This window comes from Tachyglossus aculeatus, chromosome 16, assembly GCF_015852505.1.
Source record: "Tachyglossus aculeatus isolate mTacAcu1 chromosome 16, mTacAcu1.pri, whole genome shotgun sequence".
NCBI classification, from domain to species: Eukaryota; Metazoa; Chordata; class Mammalia; order Monotremata; family Tachyglossidae; genus Tachyglossus; species Tachyglossus aculeatus.
Genome location: NC_052081.1, coordinates 5,637,267 through 5,649,909, shown reverse-complemented (window position 1 = coordinate 5,649,909; position 12,643 = coordinate 5,637,267). Strand labels below are relative to the sequence as shown.

The 12,643-nt window shown below is 46.4% G+C and overlaps 1 protein-coding gene across 1 annotated transcript in view; it reads left to right on the top strand.

Annotated features, from left to right (window-relative positions):
* LOC119938484 (selectin P) overlaps window positions 1-12,643 on the top strand; it is a 33,088-nt gene that overhangs the window by 19,279 nt on the left and 1,166 nt on the right. Inside the window, exons 10-14 of the mRNA XM_038758322.1 lie at window positions 994-1,179; window positions 5,565-5,750; window positions 7,315-7,500; window positions 10,661-10,780; window positions 12,528-12,558. Coding sequence (XP_038614250.1) covers window positions 994-1,179; window positions 5,565-5,750; window positions 7,315-7,500; window positions 10,661-10,780; window positions 12,528-12,558 — 709 coding nt within the window. The remainder of the gene's footprint in view (window positions 1-993; window positions 1,180-5,564; window positions 5,751-7,314; window positions 7,501-10,660; window positions 10,781-12,527; window positions 12,559-12,643) is intronic.

The window sequence follows — 12,643 nt, the reverse complement described above, 5'->3', positions numbered from 1 at the left end:
AAATCTACTTGCTTGCGGCAAATCCTTGGGAAAATCATTTACTTCTCCGTGCCTCCATTTCCTCTTTGGTTAAATGGGGGCCAACTTGTAATAATAATAATGGCATTTATTAAGCGCTTACTATGTGCAAAGCACTGTACTAAGCGCTGGGGAATTTACAAGGTGATCAGGTTGCCCCACGTGGGGCTCACGGTCTTAATTCCCATTTTACAGAGGAGGTAACTGAGGCCCAGAGAAGTGAAGTGACTTGCCCAAGGTCACACAGGTGACAAGCGGTCGAGGGGGATTCGAACCCCTGACATCTGACTCGAATGCCCAGGCTCTTGCCACTGAACCACACTGCTTCTCTATACTGTACTATACTATAATGTAATATACTATATACTATCCTATTCCCAAGCGCTTAGTACAGTGGTCTACACACAGTAAGCACTCAATAAATACGACATGCCATCATCATCATCATCTGATGATGATTTTAAGGGGTATTTACTACAGGCCAGGCGCTGTAGGGGGTAGGTAGGCTAGGATAGGTAGATACCTGTAGATATGTATATATGTTTGTACATATTTATTACTCTTTATTTTACCTGTACATATTTATTCTATTTATTTTATTTGGTTGGTATGTTTTGTTTTGTTGTCTGTCTCCCCCTTCTAGACTGTGAGCCCGCTGTTGGGTAGGGACCGTCTCTATATGTTGCTAACTTGTACTTCACAAGCGCTTAGTACAGTGCTCTGCACACAGTAAGCGCTCAATAAATACGATTGAATGAATGAATAACCACTCTCCCTCCCTCACAGACCGCAAGCCCCATGAGGGAGAGGTACTATGTCCCGCCTAATTATCTTGTATCTACCCCAGCACTTAGCACAGTGATTGCAGCATAGCAAGCACTTAACAAATACTCCTGGTACTTTGCCATGTAGGCGTAGTAACCCTGGAGGGCTGCAAGGTAACAAATGCCAAAACCATTCTGCTTTTCATTGCAGCGGTTCAGTGCAAGCCGTTACTGACGCCCCAGCAAGGAACAATGTCCTGTGTTCACCCTGTTGGAGATTCCAGCTATAAATCCACCTGCCAGTTCACCTGCCACGAGGGATTTTCCTTAAACGGATCTGAGATCCTGAGCTGCACAGAGGCAGGCCTGTGGACGGCACCACCCCCAACATGCCAAGGTAGGTTGAAACTAAAGATGCGTGGGTCAAACCCACCCATTTTCCACGGGATGGAGAGAAATGAGAACAAAATGGGGCAAATAATAATAATCATCATAATAATGGTATTTGCTAAGCACTTACTATGTGCCAAGTACTGTTCTAAGCGCTGGGGTAGATACAAGGTAATCAGGCTGTCCCACGTGGGGCTCACAGTCTTAATCCTCATTTTACAGATGAGGTAACTGAGGCACGGAGAAGTGAAGTGGCTTGCCCAAGGTCACCCAGCAGACAAGTGGTGGAGTCAGGACCCATGTCCTCTGAATCCCAAGCCCGTGCTCTTTCCACTAAGCCATAACCGCCTCACTGAGCAGGAGAAAGGCTAACTGTAGCCAACTATAGCTAACCACAGAGTTCTTTCTCATCAGTGGGGAAGCGTAGGAATTGGAGGCTATTGGTGTTGACACAGTGGCACTCCTCCTTGGGCAATCAATTAATTTAAGGAGAAACGTGATCTAGTGGAAAGACCATGGGTCTGGGATCCCAGTTCCTCTACTTGCTTGTAGCCAAATCACTTAGCTTCTCTGTGCCTCCATTTCCTCATCGGTAAACTGGGGAAAAGAGCGTGGCTCAGTGGAAAGAGCCTGGACTTTGGAGTCAGAGGTCATGGGTTCAAATTCCACCTCTGCCGATTGTCAGCTGTGTGACTTTGGGCAAGTCACTTCTCTGTGCCTCAGTTCCCTCATCTGTAAAATGGGGATTAAGACTGTGAGCCCCCCGTGGGGCAACCTGATCACCTTGTAACCTCCCCAGTGCTTAGAACAGTGCTTTGCACGTAGTAAGCGCTTAACAAATGCCATTATTATTTTTATTATTATTATTATCCTCTTTCCCCCTCCCTTTTAGACTGTGAGCTCTGTGAGGGAGAGGGACTGTGCCCAACCTAATTATGTTGACTCTACCCCAGCCCTTAGCACAGTCCTTGGCACACCATAAACCCGTACATGTACCTTCCATATAAGGAACCTGGAGGGCTGTAAGTTGCCTAATGCCAAAACCATCCTGCTTTCTATCATAGCGGTTCAGTGCAAGCCTCTACTGATGCCCCAGCAAGGAACAATGTCCTGCATTCACCCCATTGGGGATTCCAGCTATAAATCCACCTGCCAGTTTGACTGCCATAAGGGATTTTCCTTAAATGGAACCGAGACTCTGAGCTGCACAGAAGCTGGACTGTGGACGGCACCGCCCCCGACATGCCAGGGTAAGTGGAAGCTAAAGATGCCAAGGACAAATTCATCCATTTCCCTCGTGGTGGAGGGAGAAATGAGAACAAACCAGGGCAAAGATAACCGCCTCACCGAGCAGGAGAAATGCCACCCGCTGTGGACAACCACGACTTCTTTATCATCAATGGGGAAACATAGGAGTTAGAGGCTATTGGTGCTGAAGCAGTGGCAACCCTCGGTGACTTTGGGCAAGTCACTTAATGTAAGGAGCAGTGTGGCCTAGTAGAAAGGGCATGGGAGTCAGTGGACCTGGGTTCTAAATCTTGGCTCCACCACTTGATTGCAGCATATCCTTGGGTATATCACTTACTTCTCTGTCTCAGTTCCCTCATCTGTAAAATGGGGATTAAAAGTGTGAGCCCCATTTGGGACATGGACTGGGCCCAACAGGATTAACCTGTACCTACTCCAGTGCTTAGAACAGATTCGGCATGTAGTAAATGCTTACAAGTACCACAATGTTTTTCCTCTTTGGTTAAATGGGAATAAGATACCAGTTCACAGGCTTTGAGCTCCATGAAGTTGAGGGACTGTGGCCAGCCTAATTATGTTGTATTTACCTCAGCCCTTAGCACAGTGGTTGGCACGTAGTAAGCCCTTAATTACTACAAGTACCTGTCATGTTGGGGGTGGAAATCCTGAAGGACAGCAAGTTGCCAAATGCCAAAAACATCCTGCTTTTCATTGCAGCAGTTCAGTGCAAGCCTCTACTGACCCCCTGGCAAGGAACAATGTCCTGCATTCACCCTGTTGGAGATTCCAGCTATAAATCCACCTGCCAGTTCAATTGCCACGAGGGATTTTACTTAAATGGATCCGAGACGCTGAGCTGCACGGAGGCTGGACTGTGGACGGCACCGTCCCCGACATGCCACGGTAGGTGGAAGCTAAAGATGCCTGGGACAAACCTAACCATTTTCCACGTGGTGGAGGGAGAAATGAGAACAACCTGGAGAAGAGATAACCTCCTCACTGAGCAGGAGAAATGCCATGGGCTGTGGCCAACCACGGAGTTCTTTATCATCAATGGCTAAGTACAGGAGTCGGAGGCTATTGGTACTGAGACAGTGGCATGGCTGAGTGACCTTGGCGAGTCACTTAATTCGAGGAGCAGCATGGCCCAGTGGGAGGAGCGACATGATTTGGTGGAAAGAACAAAGCCTGGGAGTCAAAGGATCCAAGCTCTAAGCCTGTTTCTGTCACTTGCCTGCTGTGTGGCTTTGGTCAAGTCACTTAATTTCTCTGTGCCTCAGTTTTTTCCTCTATAAAATAGTGCTTCGGCACCTTTCCTCCCTCCTGCTTAAACTGTGAGCCCTACATGGGACAGGGACCTTATCCAACCTGATTAGCTTATATCCTACCAATCAATCAATCAATCATATTTATTGAGCGCTTACTATGTGCAGAGCACTGTACTAAGCGCTTGGGAAGTACAAATTGGCAACATATAGAGACAGTCCCTACCCAACATTGGGCTCAGAGTCTAAAAGGGGGAGACAGAGAAAAAAAAACAAAACCAAACATACTAACAAAATAAAATAAATAGAATAGATATGTACAAGTAAAATAAATAAATAGAGTAATAAATATGTACAAACATATATACAGGCGCTGTGGGGAAGGGAAGGAGGTAAGATGGGGGGGATGGAGAGGGGGACGAGGGGGAGAGGAAGGAAGGGGCTCAGTGTGGGAAGGCCTCCTGGAGGAGGTGAGCTCTCAGCAGGGCCTTAAAGGGAGGAAGAGAGCTAGCTTGGCGGATGGGCAGAGGGAGGGCATTCCAGGCCCGGGGGATGACGTGCCAGGGATCCCTATCTGCTGGATACTCCTTTGGGTATCCTGTCTCAATCTGGGTAATGGTCACACTTCCTTCTCTATGATTTATCGCTACCCCTCTGCCCAAGTGGGAAGGTACAAAGACCTAAGGGAAGGCTGAAGAAGGGTGAGGAAGCCCTTCAAACATTTTTTGCCAGCAACCAAATAAAGACCAAATAGAGGGAACCCGCAGGGTGCACGCGTGGCTCAGTGGAAAGAGCTCGGGCTTTGGCGTCCGAGGTCATGGGTTCAAATCCCGGCTCCGCCACTTAGCAGCTGTGTGGCTTTGGGCAAGTCACTTCCCTCCTCTGGGCCTCGGTTCCCTCATCTGGAAAATGGGGATTAAGTCTGTGAGCCCCACGTGGGACAACTTGATTACCTTGTATCTACCCCAGCGCTTAGAACAGTGCTTTGCACATAGTAAGCGCTTAATAAATGCCATCATTATTATGAGACACAGGGCTTATTATTTTCAGTTGTCTAAAAGGGAAAAAAGAATTCCGAAGAGACCGATAGAATTTAGAACAGTTCATAGCTAGTCCTCTGGACGATAAGCTCTTTGTGAGCAGGGAATGTGTCTGCTATATTGTTCTCTCCCAAGCGTTTAGTACAGTGCTGTGCACATAGTATGCGCTCAATCAGTAAAAACGATTTGGGTGACAGTGTAGTACCACAGTTGGAGAGTAGAGGGCACTGATGAACTGGTATTTATTTTACTTGTACATATCTATTCTATTTATTTTATTTTATTAGTATGTTTGGTTTTGTTCTCTGTCTCCCCCTTTTAGACTGTGAGCCCACTGTTGGGTAGGGACAGTCTCTATGTGTTGCCAACTTGTACTTCCCAAGCGCTTAGTACAGTGCTCTGCACACAGTAAGCGCTCAATAATTATGATTGATTGATTGGTAAAAATAAGGGTAGCGATATGAAAATTTCATATGCAAAAAAGCTCACTGGAAATTCTGTCTAAATTATTTGACACTTTGTGCATTGGAAAATGATTGCTGCGTCCTGAAGGCAAATGACAGGAGTAGAGTTCTTATGAATACAGGAGTTAAATAGTCCAAACACAGTAGTGTTGTGGGATGAAGAATGAGAGCCCTACGTGGGTCATGGACTGTGTCCACCTGAATTTGCTTGTATCCAACCCGACACTTGGTACAGTGCCTGGCACATAGTAAGCACTTAAATACCATTATTATTATTATTATTTATAGCTGTGAGAATAATGTTCTAAGAATTACTCTGAGGACTCTAAGTGGCAAATTAAGGTTTCATAGTCATTTTCTGGGCTGTTTTTATAGTGATTCAGTGCCCAGAACTGCAAGCCCCCAAGCACGGCCTCGTGAACTGCTTGGACCCTCCGAAGCGATTTGGCTTTAATTCATCCTGTGACTTTGGCTGTTCAGAAGGATTTGTTTTGCGCGGACCCGGGGTCGTGCGGTGTGAGATCACTGGAAACTGGACCCATCAGCCTCCAGTGTGTGAAGGTACCACAGAAACTTCGGCACTGGAGTTGTCTGCAGGGAGGGGGGCAAAAGCAGAAAGGGGGCGGGGGGAGAATCTGTTTCTCACACAGGACGATGCCTCGATTTGATCATGGGTTTTGGAGCGTCCCAGACTGATCCAGAGATTTTGAAGTTTGGGTGGGAGAGCGGGATAACCCTTTGAACTATGGTTTATTCTAATAGCACTCTTATCCAAGACCCTAGAGACATCACCTCGAAGTCACCTTACATAGACTGTAGCTCTGTGAACGGCTGGCTTCAGAGAGAGGCGAGCCTCTTCAAGGTGAATCGGAGCATGGAGACTGTAAGGGTTGTCCCTAATTAAAATACTAATTCAGTCTAGGACCCTAGGATCTTTACCTTAGTCTGAGTGCTCTTGCTGCCTCATTATTATTGTTTTTGTTTTTGTTAGGCACTACGTGTTGAGCACTGTTCAAAGCACTGGGGTAGATACAAGATAAGCAGATGCAGTCCCTGCCCCACATGGGGTTCACAATCTAAGTAGGGGATAGACAGGCACTGAATCCCCATTTTACAGATTCATTCATTCATTCAATCGTATTGAGCGCTTACTGTGTGCAGAGCACTGTACTAAGCGCTTGGGAAGTACGAGTTGGCAACATATAGAGACGGTCCCTACCCAACAGTGGGCTCTGTCTAGAAGGCAACATTGGGGGGCGAGAAGGAAACCGACACCTCCTTCTTTTCTGGTGAGTCTGGGGGAGTGGGAGAAGAAGAGGCCTCCACTGGAGAGAGCAGCAGAAGAGACGAGTTGAGTTGAGTTTTAGATGAGACTGAGGCCCAGAGATGTGAAGTGACTTATTGTCCAAGGTCCCACAGCAGGAAAATGGCAGAGCCGGCATTAGAATCCCTGATCTTCTGACTCCCAGGATTGGGCTCAAGCTGCTATGTCAAGCTGCTTCTCTGTTTGCCAGCCTGACCCAGACTGGCTGATCACACCTTCCCGGCTCTCAGTCTTCTGTCTCTGTAAAATGGGATCATAACTAGCCAACTGTACATCCAGGGCAGAGTCTTTCAGCAAGGACCACATAGCTCTTCGCCAAAAGCGTAACGGATGCTGCCTGTTAGTCTGCTGTCACAGAGCAATGATGTTGCCAGCAGTAGTTATGAAAAATAGGGATTTTCGAAGTGGCCCGTTGGAAGCAGAATTTCTGGGAGGTGCCGGTCTTCTTCCAAGGTCATGATTTGAGCGGATCATCTCAAGCAAGTTTTAGTAGGGGTGGGACTTTCTTTCATTCATTTATATTTACTGTTTACTACGTGCAGAGTACTGTACTGAGCGCTTGGGAGAGTACAATATAATGATAAACAGAAATGTTCCCTGTCTGCTCATTCGGAACCCTATCAGGATTCATCTGAAACCCACTAACTGACTTGGTGGAGAACCAGAATTCCTTCCCTCGGGTTGGCGAGATTGGTCCTGCTGCACCACACAGGGGGAGAAGGGAAAACCCAGCTGCCGTGGATGTTTTTTCCCTATCCTGAAGTCATGTGTTTTCCTTGTTCTTTTATCCTTTCTCCACAGTTATCAGATGCCCAGACCTGCAGGCTTCTAAGCCATTGGAAATGAACTGTTCCCATCCCTTGGGGAACTTCAGTTATGGATCCACCTGTGAATTCCACTGCCCCAAAGGCCATGTCTTAAACAGCTCGCCAACCGTTTGGTGCCAGGGGAAGGGAGAATGGTCAGACAAGATGCCAACCTGCCAAGGTATTTTGTTTCTTGTGGGTTAGCATGTCACCCTGGTGCAGAAGGCAGAGAGGTCGGGGCTGCTTCTCTGGCTCTTAGTACATCCCAGCTGGAGTGTTTTTTTTTTCTTTAATGGTATTTAGTGCTTACTATGAGCCAGGCACTGTCCTAAGCGCTGAGGTAGATCCAAGGTAATCAGGTTGGACACAGTCCATGACCCACATGGAGCTCACAGTCTTAATCCCCATTTTACAGATGTGGTAACTGAAGCACAGAGAAGCAAAGTGATTGCCAAGGTCACACAGCAGACAAGTGGCGGAGCCAGGATTAGAACCCAGGTCCTTCTGACTCCCGGGCCCTTGATCTACCCAATAGGCCACATTGCCTCTGTGATTTTCTGTCATTTCTCCTTGAAAGATGCAATCAATTAAATCAGTGCTATGGAGCACTTACTCTCTGCAGAGCACTGTACTAAATGCTTGGGAGCACATAATACAAGAGTTGGGAGACAAGTTCCCTGCCCACAGGGAGCTCACAATCTAGATGACACAGAAGGGTGGGAGCAAAGCCCCGTTTCTGAAACCACGGAGACACAGGATGTAGAAATAGCCGCTCCACCTTGGTGATCATCACTCCCTAACTGGGTTCAGTTGCCAGAAGCGAGTCCATTTCAGACATCTATGATCTAGTCTGCAAACTCCTTGAGGGCAGAGATCATGTCTACCAACTGTATTGTACTGTCCCAAGTGTTTCGTACTGTGGTTGGTACATGGTAAGTGCTTAATAAAATGCACTTGATTCATTAACCCTGCCTAAGAGTTTGAATTGGTTTTTAGGTGAGTTGTCTGCTATCCTGTCAACTACCTTCATTATCATTACTATTATTAGTACTAGTATTATGGTATTTATTAAGAGCTTACTATGTACCAAACACTGCTCTGAGCACTGGGATAGATACAAGAATATCAGGTTGGACATATTCCCTGTACCGCATGGGGCTCATAGCCTAATTGACCTGACCTCCACAGAGGTTCATTTATCAGTGTATCCTGCCAAGAGTTGGGTTCATTCTTCTGTATTTTTCCTCTAAACTCTGCTGATCGTCCTGGTCACCCAGCAGCATAAGCAAAACTCTGAGGCCCATTCTAGCCCATTCTCCACCTTTGCCCACTTCCCGGTGTCTAACATGTCATCCATCTCATCGGGCCTTTCCTTGGAAGTTGTCATTATGACTGAAACCCTGATAAGCGCTTAGTACAGTGCTCTGCACATAGTAAGCGCTCAATAAATATGATTGATGATGATAATAAAGATACTCCAGATTCTTGTTTCCTTGGCTTTTTGGGTTATATTATGATCTCCAACTCCCACTTTCAACCTCTTCTCAGCCTCATTGTTAGCAGCAAAAATAAATCAATAAAAATCAACCAATAGTATGTATTCAGCACCTACCCTGTGAAGAGCACTGTACTAGGAGCTTTAGAGAGTATAACTAAAAGACATTTTAGACTGTGAGCCCACTGTTGGGTAGGGACTGTATCTATATGTTGCCAACTTGTACTTCCCAAGTGCTTAGTACAGTGCTCTGCACACAGTAAGCGCTCAATAAATACGATTGATGATGAAGACATGCTTCCTGGTCTCAACATGCTTACACTCTGATTCATTCAATTGTATTTATTGAGTGCTTACTGTGTGCAGAGCACTGTACTAAGCACTTAGCACTGTACTCTCATGGGGTAGACTGAAAGACGTAACCCACATACAAACAGTTGGAGGACGAAGAAGAAAAACACTATGGCTGTTGATAGCAGCAGTATTGAAGGAAAAAGACTAAAAAAAAATAAGTTCATGTAAGTGGAGAATATTCTCAAATGCCAAAAGCAGCTATTGAATGCACATGACTTGAGATGGTGAATCTTAATTAGGGAATGATTTCTGGAGGAGATGTGATATCAAGAAGTCTTTGATGATGAGGAGAGTTGTGCCTGGGAAAGAGTGTGGCCTAGTGGAAGAGCAAGGGCCTGGGAGTTAGAGGTCCTGGGTTTTAATCTGGGCTCTGTCACTTATTTGCTATGTGATTTGGGCAAGTCACTTAACTTCTCTGTGTCTCAGTTCCCTCATCTGCAAAATGGGGATTCAATACCTGTTCTTCCTCCTACTTACTCTATCAGCCCCATGTGGGGCCTGATTATCCTGTAACTACCCCAGTGTTTAGTGCAATGCTTGACATACAGCAAGTGCTTAATACCTCAAATAATAACAACAACAATGGTACTTGTTAAGCCCTTACTGTGTACCAGGCACTGTACTAAGCGCTGGGTAGACGCAAGCAAATCAAGTTGGACACCGTCCCTATCCCATAAGGGGATCAAAGAATCCCCATTTTACAGACGAGGTAACTGAGACAGAGATGTTAAGTGACTTGCCCAAGGTCACACAGAAGACAAGTGGCAGCATCAGGATTAGAACCTGGGTCCTTTTGACTCCAAGGCCCACGCTCCGTCCCTTAGGCCACACTGCTTAAAAGGGGGAAGTTGCAGGGAAGGGGAGGGGCAGGAACCAGAAAGATCTAGAAGGCGGTCCCATGAGATCAGCTTTGGAGGAATGATGAGTCCGAGCTGGGGTAGAGTGGCAAAAGAGAGTTGAAAGCAACAAGCCCCTTTGTAATTGAGGTGGGTGGTTTCCTCAAGATGGCCTGGTGGCCTTCCCCTCCTCCAGGAGGCCTTCCCAGACTGAGCCCCTTCCTTCCTCTCCCCCTCGTCCCCCTCTCCATCCCCCCATCTTACCTCCTTCCCTTCCCCACAGCACCTGTATATATGTATATATGGTTGTACATATTTATTACTCTATTTATTTATTTATTTATTTTGCTTGTACATTTCTATCCTATTTATTTTATTTTGTTGGTATGTTTGGTTCTGTTCTCTGTCTCCCCCTTTTAGACTGTGAGCCCACTGTTGGGTAGGGACTGTCTCTATGTGTTGCCAATTTGTACTTCCCAAGCGCTTAGTACAGTGCTCTGCACATAGTAAGCGCTCAATAAATACGATTGATTGATTGATTGATTGGTGGCAAGCCGGAATCTCGCAAGCCTCTTGGTGGAAGAACTGGGCCTCAGAGCTGCCGGGCCAATGCTGCCCTTCCTTTGTGTAACCCTCTGCATTGGGATCTCTTGCAGAGGATGCCTTGTCTGTCCAAGAAGCCCTCACCTACTTGGGCGGAACTGTGGCAGGTGCAACCAGCCTCCTCGTAGGTGGGACCCTCCTGGCCTTGCTAAGGAAGCATCTCAGGCAGAAAGGTAAGGAGGAAAAGAGGAATCTGGTTCCTCTCATCTGTTTTTTAAAAAGATAATCTAGGGATGATACATTACACCGGAATGACTCATCCGTGTCCCAGCCCCCAGCCCCAATCTCTCCCAACCACATTTAATAGTTGGAGACATTTGCCGAAACACACATGCTGTAGCCGTGTCCTCTCCAGTCCACAGGGCCACCTGCAAGATGGAGAAGCAGGATAGGGCACAGTCCTGCGACTCAGAAGGACCTGCGTTCTAATTCCAGCTCTACCACTTGTCTGCTATGTGACCTTGGACAAGTCACTTAAGTTCTCTGTTACTCAATGACCTCATTGAAAATGGGGATGAAAACTGTGAGTCCCATGTGGGGCATGGACTGAGTCCAACCTGATTAGTTTGTATCTACCACAGTGCTAAGTCCAGCACCTGACACATAGTAAGTGCTTAACAAATGTCATTAAAAAAAACAAAAACGTAAGCCACAAAGATCTCCATTTGGTGGTGGGTTGGATGACTTCTCATGACTGTTTCAAGAGCATGGTCTTATTTAGCTGGTACCTTCAGGTACCAGATATTCTTTAGCATTTAGGTCCAAAGTTGAGAGAGTTGGGGATCTGCTGACAGGGAGAAAATGGCATGGTGGCCCAGCCCCAGAGTTAAGCCATGATGGACAGCCAGTAGTGGCCCAGCAAGCTCCAGCTAAAGTGGAAGTTAAGAGTCAGTCCTTCTCCAATCTGGGGCTGTTTCCAGCCTCTTCCTGCCCTGAAAATTATCTGGAAAAGCCTTTTCTGGTGAAAGCACCAAGCTCGACAAAGGAACACCTTTCTGGAGCCCAGAATTGGTTGTGGTCAGGAACACTCCAACACATCACCAAATGGCAGCAGAAACTCCCTTCAAGGAATAGGGTTTTCCAGTCACTGCCACCGGTAAACATTGTGGGACCCTAGAATTACCATCCAACATGCTTCCTTCCTGAGAAATCCCTTTCCCATGCCTACTCTGGGCCCCTGGTGGGACAATGGGGAATCCTAACTTAAGTAACAGAATACCTGGCTCTGGGATCATCTTAACTCTCAAACCTAAAACCAGAGGCCATTTCTTAGTACGTCTACTCTCATCTTCACCACAGAAAAGGCCGGGATTTCTCTTTCAGGCCCTAAGGAACCATCTTCTCCCACAGAGTTGCCCTTAAACTTGGATTTGTACTCTTTATTCATGCCCCCCAGCCCTGCAGAGCTTATGTACATATCCGTAATTTATTTATATTAATGTCTGCCTTCCCCTCTAGACTGTAAGATCCTTATGTTGACCAACTCTGTTATATTGCTCTCTCCCAAGCACTTAATACAGTGCTCTGCAAGCAGTAAGCACTGTCTACCATATTGTACTCTCTCAAGAGCATAGTACATTGCTCTGCACGCAGTAAGCACTCAATAAATATGGTTGATTGAATAAATACAATTGATTGATCTGCAAAATCCTGGTACTGTTTGTAGACTCTCACTTCAACAAACTGAAAACTTTCCATAGATGGTCACTCACCCTGTCTAACTCTCCTGTTGGGGGCCAAGCTGTCCCCACCCTCCAATTGCCTTGTCACCTCCCTTCATGAGATTTAGGGGTTAGATAGTTTAGGCCATCATCAGGCCCTTGAAGTCCTAATGCTGCCTTTTCATTCCTTTGTTTGATAACTGTTTCTGCCTTTTTTTTCCTCTTTATTCTTCTCTTCTCAACACCTGCCAATGATCAGATGATGGGAAAACCCCCTTGACTCCTTGTAGGTAAGATGGAAAGTGTTTTTGACCCCATCTGTGCCACCTCACTCAGAGATTCATCTCCATCTGGCCCTGTATCCTGGGTTTCTTG